The sequence below is a fragment of the Microtus ochrogaster genome, unplaced genomic scaffold (genome assembly GCF_000317375.1).
Source record: "Microtus ochrogaster isolate Prairie Vole_2 unplaced genomic scaffold, MicOch1.0 UNK37, whole genome shotgun sequence".
NCBI lineage: Eukaryota > Metazoa > Chordata > Mammalia > Rodentia > Cricetidae > Microtus > Microtus ochrogaster.
Genome location: NW_004949135.1, coordinates 337828 through 359708, shown reverse-complemented (window position 1 = coordinate 359708; position 21881 = coordinate 337828). Strand labels below are relative to the sequence as shown.

The following is a 21881-nucleotide window of genomic DNA, read 5'->3' as shown; positions in this document are numbered from 1 at the left end:
GCATGCGAAACCAAAATACTTTAACTCTGTTCTTCCAACTACGTCGGATCCTGTAACTGAGACACCGAGTTTAAGTGATTTGGGTTTTCTTCGGAGGAGGAGTGTTCCCCCCCTCCTACCCCGCCCCATTCTGCCGCGACAGGAAGCAGGCGGTCTGGAGTACTTAGAATACAATCGCAGCAGCGCAGCAGCGTGAGTAAACGTGGAGGGCAAGCGCCTGGAAAGGGAAGTAAGAAGATTCCCAGTCCGTGTTGAAATCCACTTGCCAAGAGAGGAAGCTGCGGCGGCTCGTAATCGGGGGCGGCGGGGGGGAGGGGGGACCCTGAACCCCGCCGCACGGCTGGGCCGTCCAGGTGCGGCCACGCCCCCATCCCGGCGGCTGGTAGGAGTGAATCAGACCCGTCAGTTGGTAAAGTCTGCGGCAGGCAGGGAGGAGGAAGAGCGACAGTGCTGCCGTGACACTCGGCCCTCCAGTGTTGCTGAGACGCAAGAGCAGCGCGCAGCACCTGTCCGCCCGGAGCCAGCCCGGCCCGCGGCCGTAGAAAAGGAGGGACTGCCGAGGTGCGCGTCAGTGCTGCTCAGTCCGGCCGGGACGCGGGAGGATGTGGACTGGGTGGACATGAGCGAACCTTATCTCAGATGTTGGATCTTCTTTTGGAAAAACGTGTGGGTACGACCTTGGTAAGGAACTGGATTCTGTTTTTAATCTGATTTGAAAACTTTTCATTCCTTTCTCTTTTTTTTTCTTTCTTTTTTATTTTTATTTATTTATTTTAAGAATGCAGCCGCAGTAGAAACCAAGGCTTCTGCTTTAATGCGCGGAGCACTGTCAAACATTTAAAAGACTTTTTCCGTATGAATCATTAACCCTTTCAGTTCTAGACATAATTGTCAATTCACTGAAATTTCAGTAGTGGTTCTAGTCCGCTTCCTCACCCGCTGCCAGCAAAGCAACTATCCCGGGTTGGCTTAGGTTTGAAATTTTATTAAATTTAACATCGTTTGTCCAACATGACCTTACAAGTTGTAACTGGGGCAAAGACAACTAAACATCCCTCCCCACCCCTACCCCAGGACCATGATATTTAAGGAAGATGTGGGGAAATGTGAAAAGCACCTCGAGGGGCTCCCGCAGTGTTTACGTTTTCCTAGCGCGTGTTCTTACATGGATATCCTTATTCCTAATTTTTAATCTGCCGCTTCTGTGTGGGAATGCGTTTCGTTTGTTCTTCCTCTCTGGAAAGCACTCTTTCCGAGGGCAGATTCCAGGAGGATCCCCGCGTCTTCTGTAAGACTTGGTTACAGTAAGCTGTGCTCCTTCAGTGACTTCTGGGAATTTGTGCACTTTCACGTTTAGATGGAAAGTGCTATTTGTAGCCGAGAGTTCCTAAAGGAATTCTCTTCGGGGAATTCTATGAATCTTTTTATATTTTGTTTTTATTCCTCTCTGGCTTGAGATGACCACCGATCCAAAAAGGCTGCAGCACCCTTCACCCATTTCTCTTTTCCTGTGGTCCATGAGAGCTCGGGAAGGCTGGTACTCATTGATGCTGACAGATGCAATCCCTCTCGTGCTTCGCTGCTGGAGGATGAAAGAGACAGAGCGCGCCAGAGGGAGGGGGACAACCCAGTTGTTTTGAAAGTTGTTTCGCATAGGGAGCTGGTGGGAAAGTTCAGTCTTCCCCATTTGGAAAAGGCAGGCTGGGTTCCGCTCCTGCACCACGCGCGCTTTCCATTTTTAGCTTCATTCAGAGGCAGACAGCGCTCCTTCCTCTTCCTCTCCTTGTTTGTGACACTTCTTGAGGCAGTTTTTCCAAGTCGCTGAGGGTCTGGCGGCCATGACCCCAGGCGTCCCGGGACACAGGACGCAGCAGCGCCCACAACATATTCTGCCTTCAAAGGTAAAGTCAAGGATTGCTCAAAGATAACTGTTCTTTTTCTCCCGAGTTGCAGAAATTATATATATATATACATATATATATATATATATATATATATATATATATATATATATATATATATATATATATATATATATATATATATATATATATATATATATATAATTTTCCCCCTAGCCAAGGGTTGCATTCTAAAATCGTGCTTCTTCAAGGCACTCTGCTTTATACGGCTTTGGACTCTTACTCAACTGTACAAGTACTCCATCAGCTTTTAAAGTCTTCAGACTACTGTGTTAGTCATAGCCTCTCAGAAGGAGCCACAGGAACGCCGGACAATGGGGATTAAAGGCCTTTCCCTTCTCTTCCAGGCTGCCCCTAAGTATAGCTCCAGCTCCGTGAAGTTTCAAGGGTTAGCAGAGAGGACTGGGATCATGAAAATGGATATGGAGGAAGCTGATATGACTTTATGGACAGAGGCTGAGTTTGAAGAGAAGTGTACCTACATAGTGAATGACCACCCCTGGGATTCCAGCGCCGACGGGGGTACTTCTGTTCAAGCAGAGGCATCCTTACCAAGGAACCTGCTTTTCAAGTATGCCAGCAGCAACAGCAAAGAGGTAAGCCTCTGCCTTATTGAAGACTGACTGGCACTTGGGTTAATTCTCCTGCTCTCTGTGAGCATTGTATATGTATTGGCAAATAATTGATCGCTCTAGCCGCTGTTTTCATTGCTTTTCCTTCAAGCCAATTCCTGTTGGTTTCCTCCTGCCGTCAGCTGCTCTGCACTAATTAGTAAACAGTTAAATCTTTTGGCAAATTGACATGTCTTGGAAGAGCTGACTTGCAGCTCTGGTGGGCAGAGCTGTACAGGAGCTGCATCTCTCCTGTCACACGGGCCCTGTCCTACACAACTTTAAAGGAAATTTTCTGAGAAAAAGATGTTTTCTTTTGTCTCCTTTTGCTCCTGAGATGGCTTTATTCTCTTTTAACGAGCCAGCTTTATTAGCTGGGTTTCTAAATTTATTCTCAAAACCTTGACATGTTTATTAACTGAAGTGATGGCATTAACCAGGAAGGAAGAGGGTCATGTAAAAGTGTCCTCTGTCAGGATGACTTCACTAACCACTGTTTACCTGAGGCAGCTCCTTTGCCTTGGCCAGGCTGGCAGGCCCACTTGCTTCTGAAGTGGGTACCCTCTTTGTTGTTTCAAAGGGACAAGCAACTGAGGAGCACCTGATTTGTGTTTACCCTTTTATATACCAATTAAAGCCTGTGAGATGTGTGGCTGGGAAGTGATTTGCAGAGCCACCTCTTGCTCTGAGACTCTACCTCTGGCAGTTGCTCTCTTGAGGGGCCAAGTTGCTGAGGATCAATCTCAGCAGACTTCCCACCATTACCACCACCCACAGTGGGTTCTGATGCCTACTGTCTTAAGGGGGCAGTGAAAGGGGGTCCTGTGTTGTAAAAGTCCCAGATTTGCTCCTGGGAGTTTTCATTATGGCCACGCTGAATCCTTTTCCTCCTTCCCAAAGGAGCAGCATGTGAAAGTCCCCGAGTCGGGAAATACTTTGTCTCTTTCCTGTTTGTGTGTCTGAGTTCAATGTTTTTAAGAAGGAGGGAGGGGGAGAGCGATCTAAACTTAAAGAGAGGAATTCAGCTTTGAGTTTCACTAAAGCTTTACCTTGTTTTCTTTCTGATGGGAGAATGGTGTTAGATTTTATATAAAAAAATTTAAATTGTAGTTTGTATATAAATATTGCCTAAAAACTGTAACCCCAGAGGTCAGCTTTAATTATACCTCTTCCCGAAAGCAAGAGAAGCCTCTGAGTGGATAGCTCTTGGAGTCAATGTAGCATTTGTTTGGGGGTTTGAGGCCTAGCTGTGGCTTTAAAAGGTGTAGTCCTTTTTTTTTTTTTTTTTTTTTTTTTTTTTTTTTTGCCGCATCATGTTTGACTAAATATCTGTCCACTCAAAAGGGTCCTGTTGTCTTTTCAGCCTATCAGGATAGAAGTAGAGACCCCCGTTTTGTGGGTCCCCGCTTTGTTACCCTACAATGTCCTTCTTGGTTCAGTTCTTTAAGTTTTTCAATTTTTGTCATTCTACTGAAAATCATGGCTGAGTGGACTTCTGCTATTAGATCATTTGGTTCAAGGTTCAGAGAGATAGTCAACTTCCCCAAAGGCTATGTCGTTACAGTCAGGCACAGACTGGAAGCAAACTTCTCTGGTCGCTCCAGGTGTTTCTAGATCATGCTCCTCTGGTCCCTCTTGGTGTCACTGTGGCTTTATTTATCTTTTTACTAAGCCTATTGGTTTTTTTTTTTTTTTTCTGCTGAATTCTTCCCTATTTCTGTAATGTTAAGCAACCAGGAAGAGAGAGTACTTGTGTTCCTGAGGAGAGTTCTTTGTAGCAGTAGGAAGTTGGAATTCTTTGTCCTTCTTCCCATATTTTACTTAGGTGGAACAGCTGAATAGGAGGTAGTGTACCTCTTCATCACAAAAGCAACCAGGAAACAAAATTCAATATCATCCTGTCTCATGCTTACACCAAAATGTGTGTCTCAGTCCCGTGCCCCCCCCCCCCATTTTGAACTTTGGGACAGCTCTTTAGGGGTGGTGAAAGAGAATTGAGCCATTATGGGCATGATAGATGCAAACCACACCGGGACAGAAGCGCCAGCCTTGCTGAAATGTTTACATACATCACCATCCTTTCGTTGTTCAGTTAGTGCTGTGAGTCCCAGGAGCCGGGGAAACAGGGAAAGGGCCTTTCTTTCTACGTGCAGGTTTTATCTGACTGATTTATCTCAGTCATCTTTAAATGTTTTCATTAAAATAGCAAAAGCTGTTACTTTATGTACTGTGTGCTGACATCCTGGGGAATTTTTTTTTTAGCAAGATCATTTTTCATTATGAATTTGTGCTATGTGTCAGCATCTTTCCACCACCCCACCCCCTTGGTTTAAAAACAAAACATACAAGCTGTATTTCTGATCTTAACGTTAATTTTTAGTTCTGGCTCAGAATCACGCTGCACTTTTTATCGAGGCTATTCTTACTTCCTATTTCCAGATCTAAAACCAAATACAGACATGCTATTTAAAACTTTGAGAACGTTTAAGCTGGGGGGTTATTCTTTTGTGGGGAGTTTCCCCTTGGCCTCCTGAAATAATCTGTGAGTGTTTGACTACAGACAAGTCAATTGGAGGTTTAGGAATAGTGTCCAGGCTAGGTTTCTGCTGTCAGCTGGGGTGGCTTGTCCTCAAGAAACACTTGGCTTCTCTGAGACTCTGATTTGGAGTTGAGTGCTGACAACCATCGGGCAGATTGCAAGGACTTGGTGTCCATTCCGATTGAGGTCCATTATTAAGGTGAGCCATCTGGAAAGGATCTCACCATAACATGCAATTCCACCTCCAAACTCTTTGATTTGGTAGTGGAAGGCAAGGCATTACCGCATTTCCTTTAATAGAGAGATAACAACGTTGGAAACCTTTCAAAATCACCTGTCCATTCCTGTGAAAAATGGAGCAAAATACAGACTGACATCTATGCCCTTACAGTCAAAATATAGAGAGAAAAAATTCTAGCTGGATGACATTTGGGGAGCAGAAAGATCACAAGCAATTAAAATACTCTTAATTTGAAGTGCGGAAGCTCGGACAACATTGGGAACCAAATCCCTGTGCTTTCTTCAGCGTGTATATTGCACACTATCTAAAGGGTGGATTGTTTTAAAAGTCAACAAACAAACCCACGCTGTCCTTAGTATCGAATTTTCATTCCATATTCCCATTCATTTCATCCTGAACTGTTAATAAACTTTATTTTGTAAAGTTAAAAAGAAGCCCTGGTTTTTGTCTCGAAGCTCCAGACAGTTTGTGTTCTATAGCCAAAGCCCTGACAGAGACAGATGTGCCCAGGTGGCAGAAGGGTCGGCTCAGTACATAAAGCAAGCGTGAAGGGCTTCTGTTGGGGGCAGATGAAGCATGGGCAGTGTTTGCAGGCCTCTTTCTCTTACTGATAGGTTTATAGAAGGCACATAGCGGCCAGTCTCCAGCAGTAATTCTTTAGGACCCTGGTCAGTTCCAGTGAAGTTTCTTTCCTGCGTTAGGTGAACACACACACACACACTTAATTAGTGTTTTTAGCACTGTACAGCTCAAAGCACAGGCCAAGTTCCTCTGTACCATTTGCTCGATCCTAGGATAGAACGCTGTAAAACAATGGGTTAGGGAGGTGGGGTTGAGCTATGATACTCATCTGGATCTTTTAGGACAAGGAGGCCTCTACGTTGGTTTTTCTACTTTCCATTAAGAACAACTCTGGTTCCTGTCCCCATCTTAGAGCTGCAGTTTTTATGTCTTCTTTGACTAACAAAGCGGACGTGTATTTGACACGGAGGTGTTTGCTGTGTGTTATTAGCATGCTGAACTTAGAGTGGATATAGATGACTGAGCTGGTGTTGTTTTCTGAGATAGAATCTTGAGATGTCTGTAGTATGAACACAGGCCAGAAGCCGGTGATCTTTCCGCATCCTTCATACTATGATTAGAGGCATCCACCCCGGCTAGTGAAAGATATGTGACTTCGACGCAACAGAATTCCTCTAATCCCAGAACGCTGAATTGTGTGTCTTTGTTTGTCTATCAGTGTTCATTTTTCTGTACCTCTCAGCTCTGTTTATAGTAGGAATGCTAATTATTAAGGTTCTACGTTATTCATAAAAATCATCTAAGATCAAAGTTCAGTCTGGTTATATTTCTCAGACCGACCTTGAACTCACCCATCTCTTGCCTCAGCCTTCAGAGTAGCTGAGATATGAAGTCACACCAGTACTTTCTTTCTTAAAATGGCTACTTGCTCTTTCTTTGTTCTCGTGTCTTGTCTGTTCATTTGTGATTATGAGGTTATAGATGGCAGGTGTTTCCAATACTGATGTAAACATCCACAGTGCCGAGTCCATAGTTGTGCATGAGAGGCACTAGATAGCTTATGCCTTCCCCACATTCTTTGGTTGTAGGAACAAGATTCTAATTAACTTCCTTTTGGCCACAAGAAAATGTGTTTTCTTAGGGTAAGACTGATAGATGAAAACCAAGAGGCCGTTCTGGAGGGAGAGGGACGGCAATTTGGAAGGGAAACTGTGACCTCCGTGTAATGCCCCTTGTTGGTAATCAGGCTCCTACTCCGAAGACACTGTCTGCAGGAGGCTGTAATTTAAAACCAAGTTGAGGAACCAGTCGAGTGCCTTTCTCAAAATTACTGCTTTCAAGTGGATGTGTTGAAATAATCAGCTGCTAACTATTGGCTCACTGACAAATGGCATTATTTGTTTTTCCTGTTTGGCATTTTAATATTATGGAATAAGCATTCAAATGTAAATGTCTAATAATTTGTGTATTATAGAAGACAATTCCATGAGTTTTACAAAGTAAGTTCAATAATTTGTCCTAAACAAGCCCGTGACCAGCGAAGACTAGCCAGGCTTTCTGTGTGTATTTTCATCTCCAGAGTCTCTGCTCTGCGATGTTCCTGTCTCTCTAAAGCTGGCCTGTAACACACAGCAGCAATGATGAAGTGTTCTTGGAAGCATAGACAGATAGAATGAGAGCAGAGGACATGAACATCTGCCTTTTTCAGACCTTTGCCACAAATTCATATAGGACCAAAAATAACACTTTTAACTCACCAACTGTGTTTCGAGTTGTATTGAGTATAGAAATTTTTCTCTTCCTCCACCCCTTTCCTGTCTCAAGAATGCACCATTAACTGTATATTAAATATTAGATTGCCCAAGAAAAGGGGCATTTGATGATTTAAAAAAAAACCGACATGAGAAAGAGTGCTCTGTCCAAGCTATGTAAGTTTGTTTGTTCCCTATTAGACCGAGGTTAAATTTTTGATGGATTGAATGAGGTACCAGTGTGTAGTGTAACCAAAGTCCTGGCTTCCACCACAAACGATCTGAACAGGCATTAATTCACTTATCTCCACCTGCTGTTTCAGGCATATACTTATATAAGCGCCACCAAGAAAAATAAAAGTAGAAATAAATACTATCTTTTACACTGCCCTTGGCCAGTTCAGTAAGGTGTTCCTTTCTGTTTTAAACCAGAACAAAATTTAAATTGAGAAAACAAATCTCTACTGTGAAAGGTGAACTCTGACTAGTTCTTAGAGTTCATTTGAATTGCTTCCTAGTTTGTATCTAATTTAAAAAAAAAATTACCCTAAAAAGAAAAGTTCTGATCAAGGAAGAGCTGCCATAGTTTTAACATGTTTCTTTAGTAAACCCCTCAGAGCTGCAGTGCATGAAGGCTTCCGTCTGAAAAGGTCATTTCCTCAGATCTTAGAAGCCACAGTCTCCTCATTACACATTCCATTTCAAAGAGGGACTTCTGACCACCATTGAGTAGATGTTAGAGAAGAACAAAGTTACTTGAAAGATCTTTCTTCTAGTAAAGAGCCCTTACAAGCTATGAGGGAAAGAAGGGGAGGGGGAAAGCCTCATCTGGAATGAAAAAAAAAAAAACTTAATGTGTTTGGTTTCTGGTTCCTTTGGCCTCGGTGGAAGAACTAAAGAGCATTATTTTGGTTTCTGAGGTTAAAACTCTTTTATTCCCCTAAAGTACACTGTGTTTATGGTTTGAGGGAGAAGGAGGGAACTGAAGGGTCTAATCTTGACATCTCCCTCCGCAGCTTTATTCTCTTAGAACAGAATGCTGATCTCCTGGTCTTCTAGCATGAAAAGAAATGAAGCAAGAGCCACAGACACCAGCAAACAATCCGCTGGACTATTTTCAGTGACCGGATAATGTTGAAAGACCGATGGCATCCCTGAAATCAAGCAGTATAAATTGTGGAGACCTCATGGATGTCTTGCTAGGTCATCGACTGACAATTCAGTTCACTGAAATAACAAGATTGACATCTTTGGGTTTGTGTAATGAGTTCGTGTTTAATCTCTTTAGGTCACTGGAGTGGTGAGTAAGGAGTACATACCGAAGGGAACAAGGTTTGGACCCCTGATAGGCGAAATCTACACCAATGACACGGTTCCCAAGAACGCCAACAGGAAATATTTTTGGCGGGTAAGTAAGGAAACATTTTGGAGACTTTTCAATATTTGGGGGTAGATGGAACTTAAAGAACGGGGTCACTTCCTTTTCAACCAGTTATGGGAAACAGTGGGGCTCACTCAAGGCAACACTGGAATTCTGAGCAAGTTCGATGAAACCGCTTGGAAATATTGGCTGTAGGTGGTTAGATATGGACTACATGCGAATCTTGATTTTTGCAACTCATTACATAGAGCTTTGTGATGAAAGGAAACAGCTTGCTGCTTGCTTCAAGGGCAGGCTCATTTGCATTTCTGTTCGAGGAAGTAGTAATGAGTCACCAAGCCTTAGATTTCACCCTTTCTTGATTTCTTGCTGAGTTCACGTCAACTGAATGGAAGAGTTATCATAAATGAATTATCTTGAAGAGAAATGTCACTAGGAAAGGATAGGTAGAAGGTGGGTTAGTGGGGCAGAGAATGAGCGTGGAAGTCCTTATTTAAATCCATCTGCACTGTAGAACTGTTACATTAGTCACTATCTTAAGTTGCTAAGCATAAGGAAAATTCCCGCATGATGGGACATGATAGACTTGGCTTAGCACAGCTCTTTAAAAGCTCGGACCTATACAGTCGCGTTTGGGATTCCAGGGTTTGCAAGGACTCTGAGGCGCCCTAGGAGATGCGATTCATGGGTAAAATCTGAATTGGGAGTAGATAAAGAAACGTCAGCCTCCCTTTCCAAAAGATGTCCCTGGCATGCTCAGTTTGGAAATGAAGAACTACATGAATTTTGTGAGCATTTTCCCATACAGACATAAAGTACACGTCCCCCCCCGAAGATACGGCCAAGCCTGCATCATGCTTGCCCTGACTGATGCTTTTGCATAAGTAACTTAGAAAGAATTTGCTTGGGGAATGTCTAATGAAGCTATTCCTGAGATTCTTCTACATCTAAGACATTTTATTTCCAGACATTGAACTTGCTACTTCTACACTGTAGTTGTAGATTTGTTAAGAATTATTTGCTCTCAATTTTTATTTGTTTACTAATTACTTGGTGTTGAAATCTAATGCTACAGGACTGGCAGTGTGAGACATGAGTGCCTTTTTACCTTTATTGTCCTTCTCACATGTGAGCCTCTATTACCTTTATTGTCCTTCTCACATGTGAGCCATAGAGGTCTGTTAATGTCGGCCTCAAATGGTCCGAATTAAGACACTCTGACATGGTCATTAATACGTTGTCATTTTGAAAATAGTCAAGAAACGCCTAAGAGTATCCCATTACTCTCCCAGTTCTGTTTCCTTTAAAGATGTACAGCATCATAATAATAAGTAAGTGGAAGGCTTTCCTTGGGAGGAATGAATTAAATCAGTCGTTCACATGCAACAAACAGAGTGGGGGGAATAAAACCCCTCACATGTTGGAAGAGCCTGACTTCCAGGGCAGGAATGTGAACATCTGTTGTGAGGAATAAAAGGGTTTCATGCAAATGACACAGTCAAAGAGATGTTCAAGTTGAGAAACCAGTGACATTTCTTGTAACTGTACTATGAGTCAGCACTTGTTTAATCTTCTTGATAATAGATGGAAAGGCAGGCATCGGTGTGCGTTGCACAAACACACGATTTTATTTTCTTGGAGTGTGTGTGACTCCATAACACCCACAGTTCGGCTTTTAAATGAGGATACAGTAAACTGTAGCTGTGGAGAGCCGACTGGGATCAAGACACCGCGGCTAGTTGTTTCCGCCCTAGTGCAAGAGCGCTGGAACCCCATGTTCCTGGAAGTTTGCGCGTCAGAGTAAACAAACTTGAAAACCCCTCTTGATAGCTGAATTCGCCCAGTCTTGTTACATTTTCTCTTAACAAGACACACCGCGGAAGCTCTCACAGGCTGCTTTGATGAAGCCACATACATCCCCCTCACAGTTCACAGGAAGTCACTCTTAAAAGAAACTGATTCTGCTGTTTACTGCCTGTATTAAAGGGACAGAGTTCCTTTTTATTTCTGATAACGTTGGAGAGAAATACAGAACTGCTCACACAGCCAGTGTGTGACTAAGATTAAGGCAATAGCCTGCTGCCCGTAGAGCTCTCTGGGGTGAGCAAGCAGCACTGCACCTCTTGGAGACTGTCTTGTGTGTAAAGAAAGCTCTGGGGTCTGCAGGAAGGTGGTGCCTCTTCAAAGAAAGGAACTTTCTGGAGAAGATTAAGGAGTGAGTTTATTACCCCTTGGTTTTAGTAAGAGTGTTTTGGTTTTGTCTTGTTTTTATCCCCCTGTCTTAACTGTGCCTTTTTACCAAGTTTTGTGAGTACAGCTGTTAGCCAGAGGTAGGCCAAATTCTGTGTTCTTCTTTACCGGAACCATATATTTTCTTTTCCTCTTCTTTTTCCAAAAGCCCTAAAGCGTGGTTCTGTGTGTGCCGTTTTAGCCAGCCTCCTCACAGCTACCAGGGAATCTCTACTCCCTTGGCATGAAAGAGAGGCACAAGGCTGCACATGTTTACCAAGAGAAGAAGTGACTTCTCCGTAGACTGTCAAACCTGGCCTCTGTGCCAGTGGCTCGCTTTGTTATGGCAGGTGAAATTCACCTTTGCCCCACCCAGTGTTTCCACAAAAAGGCAGGGTTCCAAGTATTCATCTGAACAAGTGTTACTGTGGGACTCAGGGTTGGGGGTGGAGGATGTTTGCAGAGTCTGAGCCCCAGGCGGAGGTGTTGGAAACACAAGTACAGAGGCCATAGAAAAAAGCTGAGACCCAGTTTGACGTAGTCCTCTGCTTGTTCGTCTGCCCAATGACTCAAAGCACTAAAAGTCAGCATAGTTGGAAGTGTGCTGAGCAGAGGTGCCCATTCGCTATTTGCTATTGTAACAAGAGTATCTCTTGGTGGCAGTTTCACCCACTCCAGGCTGTTCTTTAGAGGAGATTCTGTGTTTTATTCTTTGGCTATCTGCCCGCTCTCTCCGCAACCCCCCCTCCCCCGAAAAGACCATAAAATTGAAATGGAAAAGGTAACTGACAAAATCCGCCTTACCTCATTTCTTCTGATTCTGGTCCCACCAGACCAGTGATTTGGTTCTTTCTCTAGCTAGGCAATGAGAGCTGGAATCACATGGGTTGTGTTGCTTGCTCGTGGTTCATTTATGCTGAGAGATTTGGGGGAGCTTCCCTGGCTTTGGGCTAGCCGCCTTTCACGCTGCATCATTCCTCTCTTTTGGACAGATCTACTCCAGAGAGGAGTTCCACCACTTCATTGATGGCTTTAATGAGGAGAAAAGCAACTGGATGCGCTACGTGAATCCAGCTCACTCTGCCCGCGAGCAAAACCTGGCTGCCTGTCAGAACGGGATGAACATCTACTTCTACACCATTAAGCCCATCCCTGCCAACCAGGAACTTCTTGTGTGGTATTGTCGGGACTTTGCAGAGAGGCTAAACTATCCTTATCCTGGAGAGCTCACAGTGATGAATCTCAGTAAGTGGATTACAGAACAAAAAAAAAAAAAATGAAAAATGCCAGTCATGTCAGTTCTGCCCCTGTGAGCTAATAACATGTTGTTTAATTATATGGCTTCCTCACCTGTTGGACTAAGTAGGTGGCTTTAGCTGAGACTAGGAAGAGGAAAACATTTTTAATATCCCTAGACCTTATTATGAAACTTAATTATCAAATATTTATTGTATATGTTTATTATATACACACACACACATATATGTATGTATATAATGATCTACTCTGAATCTTCAGAAAGTTACAGGAAGAAATGTATTTCCAATTTGAATTTATGCAAGGGGGGCATTTGGAGGCATAATGCAGACCGGTGTGGACATGTTGAACATGCTGGCTGTAGTCCCTCATGCCATAATGTGTCAGGGCTTAGCAGGGTCATTGAAATCTTGTAAAGATACCTGTGAATAAAGCTCTCATGTGGAGGGCTGTTTCTAGAAAAACTGTCAAAATTTTTCAAGTAGTCTCAGTGAATAACCCTAAAAGATTTCATATCTTAGCTTCCTTCCTTATGGTAAAATGAATTAATCTCATCTTTTAATCAGTCTTACGGTAACCACCCATCGCTTTATCTTGACAGATTCTTGGTTCCTTAGGTTTATAAGCTTTTACTTTTTTTTTTTTTTTTTTTTTGTAGTTTGGCCAAAGTTTCTGTCATGGCCTACAAAGCATTCCTTTATTTCAGAACAATTTAAGAATAAAAGATTCTAACCTTTCTTGTAACTATGCTTACATGTCCTGGGTTGGACTGATGAACTTCATAGAACTTTTTTAAATGACCACTTTTTGATTAAAACAAAAAAAAAGTTGAAGGTTTGAAAGTTTTGTTTTTTTTTGTTGGGGGGGGGGTGTTTAGGTTTGGTTTTTGGTTTTTCATGACAGGGTTTCTTTCTGTGACCCTGGCTGTCCTAGAACTGGCTGTGTAGACCAGGCTGGCCTCTAACTCTGAGATTTGCCCGCTTCTGCCTCTATGCCCCTTCTCCAATGTTCAGGCTCTCAGGAATTTTCAGTCCTCTGAAAACTCTTTCTAGTTTCAGCACCTTTCCCATAGGATCACACTATAGGTTCTGTGCCCAGGGCCCTTAACTCAGCACAGCGCACCCCTGACCTGAGCACAGTGGGTACCATCCAGCCTGGCCAAAGGGAGCCATCTCTCCTCCCATGTCTGCGTTTTGTTTTTTTATTACTGTTTAGATAGGGCCCCATTTATCATAGGTTCACCTTAAAGTTGATAGGTAGCCAAGGATGCCCTTTAACTGATCTCACCCGAACTCCCAAAATGCTAGGGTTACAGGCATGTGCCCACCATGCCTGGTTCAAGCGTTGATTCTTTGTGTTCAGGAGGAATGCCCATGCATACTGTGAAATGGCATCTTTGCCCTTCAGCTCTCCCTTTTGATTTAGTCAGGATTCTCCCGAGTGTCATGTTAGCACCTCCTTTGTCTGATATTCCTACTAAAGGAAGAGTTAAAAATACAGTCGCACTACAAGGCTCCTGCCACTGATTGTGAAACCTGTTGGCTCAGGTGTGGTAACTGATGATTGAGACTGTGATCAGGAAAATTTCCACCATTTCATCAGGCCTCAGAGGGAGAGCATGTGTTCAGGATGAGTTGTGCTGGATTTCCGTGCTTAAAGCACAATAGAGGTCTGTCCAGAATCTTCCCTAAGGACTTCCACAGGAGGAAAGAATAGGGATGGGATGAAGGAAAGTTAAGTGGCCAGAAATCAAAAACTGGCAAGAAAGAAAAGGGAGGGAAAAAGATAAAAGAGAACTATTAAATTTACCTCCTGGCCCTCCCAATCTTTTTGGTATTTTTTTCTATCTATCTAACTAACCCATCTAGAAATCAGTTGACCAAATTATAGACTTCTGAATGTTAATCTGCTTTCTCGGTTTCAGTTGAAAACAGACTTTGTTTTGCCTACTGCAGAACTTCTAGGTTCTTTCTTGTAGTCTTGGGGCTGCTTATTATAGATCGAAATTGTGAGTCGGCATAATTAAGCCATTCAGAACCTCAGAGGCAGCTCACTCTTGAAATGACTCTGTCCGCCTACAGCCATTTAAGATTTAAGAACAAAAACAGATCTTGATTTTTCCTTTTCATGTTAACTCAAGCTGCTAAGTGGGAGAGTTAGAAATGATACCAGCTCCTTTGATTACTCAGCTGCTGAAGGATGAGTTTTTAAAAATGTACCTTCATATACAGTCTATAATTTCCAGATGTAAAGTATTTTAGAGACACTGACAGTTGGCTGCAGATACTCCTTCAGAATAAGCTGTCGGCTTGTTCTTCTGAATACAGAGACACCGAACACGACTCTTATGTGTGTCACAGAGAAAATGAAGTTTTGAATTCTTTGTTGACTCAACCATTAGCTTCAGATCAGTTCAGTAACTGACATGTGTAGCAAGAACACATGGTTAAACATGGGCGCAGCACTAAGAGAGAGCCTAATTCCTTATGCTGAGAGATTTCATTTGTTACATTTCCACGGTGGGGCTACCACAAACTTTATGAGGCTTTGACATGATTTGCCACATAAAAATGGCAGAGTTGGGTGTGGTGGTGCACACCTTTAATCCCAGCAATTGAGAGGTAATCCCAGCAATTGAGAGGCAGAAGCAGGTGGATCTCTGAGTTCTTGACCAGTCTGGTTGACAGAGCAAGTTCCTGACCAACCAAGGCTGCAGAAAAAGGCCCATCCCCTCCACAAAAAGGGGGGGGGCAGAGTTAGGAGCGTTGTACACAACACAATCTCCTTTTCTTTCTTTTGACCTGAACTGCTTCGATGTCATTATCTTTTTTTTTTTTTTCTCAACCTCCAGTAAATCCCTTCCTGTGACTGTGGGGTGCCTTGCCTATCAGTTTTCCAGCTTACTTGTCTCTTTTCCTATACCATTTTAGCTTTAAAAAACAAAAGTGACAATTTGAACTTCCTGCCTGCTGGGCCTCACCGAAAGACTGATATTGGCCTGATAAGGGGATATTTATTTTGGTTTAGAGGCTTGAGAAATTGCTCTCCCTCAGCAAGCTTTCCATCACTGACCCCACCAGCATCTTCCCTGATACTGTTGTCCACTGTGTTTATTCTGGGGCTCTAGCTGCCCAGGGGTAACTGATAACAGCCGCGGGAGATAACATCCTCTAAAGGGCTTTCCAACTGGAATTGAATCCCTCCGGCTGTCAGCCTGCAGAATGGATTGGAAAGGTTTACTTCTGGGCTTCCAAAGAGTTAGTTCGCCTTCAGACCTATCAGGTGGCAAGCTTGGAGTTCTTTCTCAGTTAAGCCCAACAGGGCTGTTTTATAAGGGTACAAAGGATACTTTTTTTTTCCATGTCTTAAACGTCATCCAGAATCTGCTACATCTTCAATGGCAGAAGCCAAGAATCTTGCTTCTACTTGGAGCATGTTCATCCCACCCCCTGCAGCCATGTGCTGCCCACCCCCCATTGCCCTCGGCACACTCGTGGGTGTAGGAGTGCCTGTTTGAGGGAGCACCCCAGGAACCAGAGCTCAGCCTGTGTATCATATGTGTTATTGTCGAGGGAAGTTGAGCTGAGACCTTTTCTGCGGGCCTCATCTTCCCTGTGTAATAGGGCCAGATGACGGTAGATAGTCTAGAAAGGTCCTCACTGCTTCTGAGCTTTACCAGGCAATATATGCTGTCTCTAGGAGTAAATGTTTTCCTCTTAGCTGCCTCTGTTTTCTTTGGTGCTGTAAGTAATTGAACTGGCTTGGGAAGTACCTGTTGTGGTTTGGCAGAGGTGGCTGTCACGCCTCATGATTCCAGGAGCCAGCCCAGATGGTAGCCTAGTTAGACCAGAACCTTGGTGAAATTCCAGTGCTGTCCAACAATGGCCATAAAGGGTAGCATCCGTGTCCTTAATCTGTTTGGCACAGGCAATTAGGACAGGGCTTTATGGAAGTCCCTATTTAAAGAGAATCGAGTTGAAAATTGATGACTGCTCGTTACTTCAACTAGTTTGAATCTTCCATCTAAGGCTGCAGAGTGTGCCGATTTCCTTTAGGTAAGCTGCAAACATCAGAATGACTTATTAACCTCTGACAGCCCCCACCCCTGTATTTTTCCACCCCATCTGAGTGAAGGCTCTACAGTTCCAGCTTGAACAGCACTTTTCTATCATAGTTTGCATTAATGGAAAACGAGATTGTCCAAATGCTGCCGCTGCTGTGTGCAGGCTGTCATGGAAGCCGCGCTGCTACTTACTGGGTGCAGGCTACTGCCATTGTTCCCGGTTTTTGGTGTTGTCCTCATTCCCCTTGGAGGAAAAGGAGCAGCGCTTCTGAGTGGGTGGCCCAGAGCCCTCTGAAGGGAGAGGCTTGAGGGGCCAGGTGTCTGTCTAGCCTTCGCATTGCCAGCTGCTGCTCAGAGTTTCTCAAGAAGAGAGAATGCTTTCTGATTTCACTTTGGTTCTCCACAGTCTCTGAGTAACCGCCCTTTCTTCTTCATTTTAGCACAAATGGAAAGCAACCCAAAGCAGTACAGTAGTGAGAAAAATGAACTTTACCCAAAGAATGTCCCCAAGAGAGAGTACAGCGTGAAAGAAATCCTGAAACTGGACTCCAATTCCTCCAAAAGGAAGGACTTCTACCGTTCCGACATTTCACCCCTCACTTCAGAAAAGGACATGGATGGCTTTAGGAAAAACGGGAGCCCTGACATGCACTTCTATCCTCGGGTTGTTTACCCCATCCGGGCACCTCTGCCGGAAGACTTTTTGAAAGCGTCCCTGGCCTACGGGATAGAAAGACCCACTTACATTACACACAGCCCGCTTCCATCTTCCACAACTCCAAGCCCTCCGGCAAGCAGCCCGGAGCAGAGCCTCAAGAGCTCCAGTCCCCACGGCAGCCCTGGGAACACTGTGTCGCCCCTGGTGCCCGGTCCCCCGGAACCCCGGGACTCCTACTCCTACTTGAATGCTTCCTATGGCTCCGAGGGCCTGGGCTCCTACCCTGGCTACACACCTGCCCCCCTCCCACCGGCTTTCATCCCCTCTTACAATGCTCACTACCCCAAGTTCCTATTGCCACCCTATGGCCTAAGTTCCAATGGCTTGAGCACCATGAACAACATCAATGGCATCAACAACTTCAGCCTCTTCCCCAGGTTGTATCCCGTCTACAGCAACCTCCTTGGTGGAGGCAACCTGCCTCATCCAATGCTCACCCCAGCTTCCCTACCAAGTTCCCTGCCCACAGATGGAGCCCGGAGGCTGCTTCCACCGGAGCACCCCAGAGAGATGCTTGTCCCAGCACCCCACAGTGCCTTTTCCCTTACCGGGGCTGCCGCCAGCATGAAGGACGAGAGTAGTCCCCCCAGTGGTTCTCCAACAGCGGGGACCGCAGCCACGTCCGAACACGTGGTACAACCCAAAGCTACCTCAGCAGTGATGGCAGCCCCCAGCACTGATGGAGCCATGAATCTCATCAAAAACAAAAGAAACATGACTGGTTACAAGACCCTTCCCTACCCGCTGAAGAAGCAGAACGGCAAGATCAAGTATGAGTGTAATGTCTGTGCCAAGACCTTCGGTCAGCTCTCCAACCTGAAGGTAGGCCTCCAGACATTGTGCAGGTTGTACTTGACTGCCGGGATGCAGGTTTTTAACTGCACTTGAGCTATAGGAGACCCAGCTTGGGCCTGGGCTGTGAGGGTGCGGCCTGCTGAGTGCTGAAAATGTGGGTTTGTCTTGATGCCTTTTCCCAAAGGCCTTACATCGCACACATCTGGCTCTTTGAACAGACACTTAAGTGGTAAGCCTCATCTCAACTCTAGAGCTAACGCCTGTGGCTTCTTCCCAGGTTCACTTGAGAGTGCACAGTGGAGAACGGCCTTTCAAATGCCAGACCTGCAACAAGGGTTTCACTCAGCTCGCCCACCTGCAGAAACACTACCTGGTGCACACGGGAGAAAAGCCACATGAATGTCAGGTGGGCAGTGTTTTCTGGGGAGAGCTTTCGGCCTTCGTAGAAAATATTTGTAGCTGGGCGATGGTGGCGCACGCCTTTAATCCCAGCACTCGGGAGGCAGAGGCAGGTGGATCTCTGTGAGTTTGAGACCAGCCTGGTCTACAGAGCTAGTTCCAGGACAGGCTCCAAAGCCACAGAGAAACCCTGTCTCGAAAAACCAATATATATATATATAGTGTTGGCTTCCAGTGATGTTTCAGCCAGCACAAGGTACCTGCCTGGCCACAGGCTGCTGGTCCTGTGAAGCTCCTGGAGGCTCTGCAGCTGCTCACAGGCTGTAGTGATGGGTGGATGCCACAGTTAGCTTTCAGTGGGTGAGGAAATCACGACAGAGAAACAGTGCCTCCCTCTTATTGCTTACCACACCGCCAGTGCCGTTAAGAGGCTTTTGGTCTTCCAAGGTTGCTGGGTATTGGCCTGTTGTCTTGCCCCTTCCATTGGTAATATTTAATATCGGTGATTTTTTATTTAATATTTACTATTGGTAATATTTAATCTTAATGATTTTTCCCTCCATCCTTTCTCTGCATTCTTTTGTCTCCACACTCTAGGTCTGTCACAAGCGATTCAGCAGCACAAGCAATCTCAAGACCCACCTTCGACTGCATTCTGGAGAAAAACCTTACCAATGTAAGGTGTGCCCTGCCAAGTTTACCCAGTTTGTGCACCTGAAGCTGCATAAACGACTGCATACCCGCGAGCGGCCCCACAAGTGCACCCAGTGCCACAAGAGCTACATCCATCTCTGCAGCCTCAAGGTCCACCTGAAGGGCAACTGTCCCGTGGCTCCAGCCCCTGGGCTGCCTTTGGAGGATCTGACCCAAATCAATGAAGAAATCGAAAAGTTCGACATTAGTGACAATGCTGACCGTCTTGAGGACATGGAGGACAACATGGATGTGACCTCAATGGTGGAGAATGAGATTCTATCTGTGGTCAGAAAAGAGAAAGAGGAAACTGGTTTGAAAGTGTCTTTACAAAGAAACATGGGGAATGGACTCCTTTCCTCAGGGTGCAGCCCCTATGAGTCATCAGACCTGTCCCTCATGACGTTGCCTCACAGCAACCCACTACCTCTGGTGCCTGTAAAGGTCAAACAAGAAACAGTTGAACCGATGGATCCTTAAGATTTTCAGAAAATAAGTGTTTTGTTTTTGCTTTGCTTCTTAGGTTATGACTTGGTGAGTCAGGGTGCCTGTATTGAATTGCTTGTGAACAATTCCAGGTCTGCAAAGATCTCCTGGCAGGAGGTAGTTCCCCACACCTCTGGAATTTAAGAAGGACTCCAAAGTTACCAAAAATCTCAGGGCATAAATGAGGCAAAGACTCACTATATATACATATATACATATTATATATATATATATATATATACTTATTTACAGCCATGTCTATATATTTGAACCTGTGTATTTTGAATATTTGTGTGGATATGTTTGCATAGCCTTCTTATTACTAAAACTATTGCCTAGCCATAATTATTTTTTCAATGATAGTCCTTCATAATTTATTATACAGTTTATCTTTCAAAAAGCAATAATTAAAAAAGTTTACAATGACTGGAAAGATTCTTTGTAATTTGAGTATAAATGTTATTGTCTTGTGGCCATTCTTTGTAGATAATTTCTGCACATTTGTTGAAATACCTGAGACTTAGTAGACAGCTGTGTGATTTCAGACCATGTTTCTCTATAATAATGCTTTAAAATGAGGTCTTGATATTGCCAAAGTCATATGGTTGGTGTATTGACTCAGAGGATAGTATCATTTGAACAACGTTGTGTAAGTTGGGGATATGTGTGCAGAATTACTCAGCAATAATTTGAGGGGAAGGAATAAGAAAGGAAATATTTTATGTTTCCAATGATAGTTTATTTTTCCCCTCCTTGCCACAATTTTACCAAAATAGTGACAGGAAGGCTTTGCCAGCCTGTTCCACCAAAAGCATAGGGTCTTCCTATCTCCAATGTCATAGGACCATTCTGAGTGGCCACATGACCTTGGCATCCCAGAGTGTTATCTGAAAATGTGAAGAAGAGAAAAATGCCATGTTAAAACCACTGAGAATCTGTCTTCAAGCACAGATAATTTTGTGTGTGTGTGTGGGTTGGGGGCTTGAGTCTGGGTGTCATTTTGTTGTTGACTTGTTTTTGTTTCTTAATGTCAAAATTGCACAAAGGTGGTGCCCTACCAAGAAAGATTTGGTGTCAATAGGCTCAGGCCACACTTAAAATACGAACAAAATGAACAGAAAGCTAAACAAAACAAACAAAAAAAAAAAAAACGGGTATTCTTGTCATCTTAGGTTAAGCGGGTAATGAACATTCCTATCCCCAACACATCAATTGTAATTTCTGTAAAACTCAGCTGTTCTCAGTATTTGTGTTTTTGCATTTTATAATTAATTTAATTGAAGATGAAAGGGCATTGCAAAGTTGTTCAACAACAATTACCTCATTGAGTGTACCCAGTAGGAGTGCAGGAAGTGATGTCTTATCTCATGACTTGCTACTCAGCTGAGCACGTGTGCTCTGGAATGGTAGGCTGGGTTGTTCTGTCTTGTACTCGTCTAAGCCCAAAGGTTACCTGTTGGTGTTCAAGGTGTAGCGAAGAATGATGTATATTTATGAATCTATTTATACCACTATACCATGTGTATATATAATATATTTATAACCACTTAAATTGTGAGCCAAGCCATGTAAAAGAACCTACTTTTCCTAAAGAGCAGAAGGAACCTCTTTCTGAGATTCTGATTGCAACTCCATGACCTCACGATCACACACGGTGCTCGTGCACCACCTTGCCTACTACCAGAGACCATAGCACCTTGGTGCAGAGGTAAGGGCCATGTAGCAACTAGGGAGGAACAGAAAGGCCATTTTGCTTTTGAACATCATCTGTCCGACTTAATTTTTTTTTGTGCTACATTTGTGTCAGTTGGGTCACAAAAATAAAGATCATTTTCCCATCTCCACTTTACTTTCTTCATCCTCCTCCTTTGGAACCCTGACACCTCCTCACTCTTTCAGTCTGATGTTTAGTTTAGTGTTTTGTATATCAACACACAAAGAGGAAGACTTCAAATCTTCCAGGGAAACCCAAGAGCCTTATCTGTTGACTAGCATGATGGGTTTCTTAACACCTATCAGGATCAAAACCAGAGATTCTACACACGCTAGCAAGCAAGCTAGCATTGAGTTGCAGCCCAGCTCAAAACTGACATTTCTGGATGCATCTGTGTTTGATGAAAATAATCCTTAACTGTAGGTAAACCAAAGCGTGACATGACACTGACACCAAATATGCTTTCTTTCTGTGAACTTACATTGTTTTCCTCCTGTTGGGAGGAGTTTGACAAGTACTAATTGCTTTTCTTGCCATCTGTACTTCCCCTTAGGCCTCTT

General features: G+C 44.0%; 1 protein-coding gene across 2 annotated transcripts; it reads left to right on the top strand.

Annotated features, from left to right (window-relative positions):
• The first annotated feature begins 554 nt into the window (after positions 1-554).
• Positions 555-19601, top strand: Prdm1 (PR/SET domain 1). 2 transcript variants are annotated; one of them, XM_005368620.2, is made up of 7 exons: positions 555-681; positions 2270-2518; positions 8875-8994; positions 12189-12441; positions 16957-18056; positions 18307-18435; positions 19026-19601. In XM_005368620.2, exons 1-7 carry the CDS (start codon positions 640-642, stop codon positions 19599-19601), a joined length of 2469 nt encoding a protein of 822 aa, XP_005368677.1. In that variant the 5' UTR covers positions 555-639. The 2 variants fall into 2 exon arrangements, with proteins under 2 accessions (XP_005368677.1, XP_005368678.1); XM_005368621.2 differs by lacking the exons at positions 555-681; positions 2270-2518; positions 8875-8994 and adding an exon at positions 11969-11977.
• Positions 19602-21881: the final 2280 nt, after the last annotated feature.

Coding starts and splice junctions, on each gene's coding strand:
- Prdm1 (XM_005368620.2), top strand. CDS start 640: ATGTTGGATCTTCTTTTGGAAAAACGTGTGGGTACGACCTTG. Junction 2,519..8,874: donor CCAGCAGCAACAGCAAAGAG/GTAAGCCTCTGC, acceptor TAATCTCTTTAG/GTCACTGGAGTGGTGAGTAA. Junction 18,436..19,025: donor AAAAGCCACATGAATGTCAG/GTGGGCAGTGTT, acceptor TCCACACTCTAG/GTCTGTCACAAGCGATTCAG.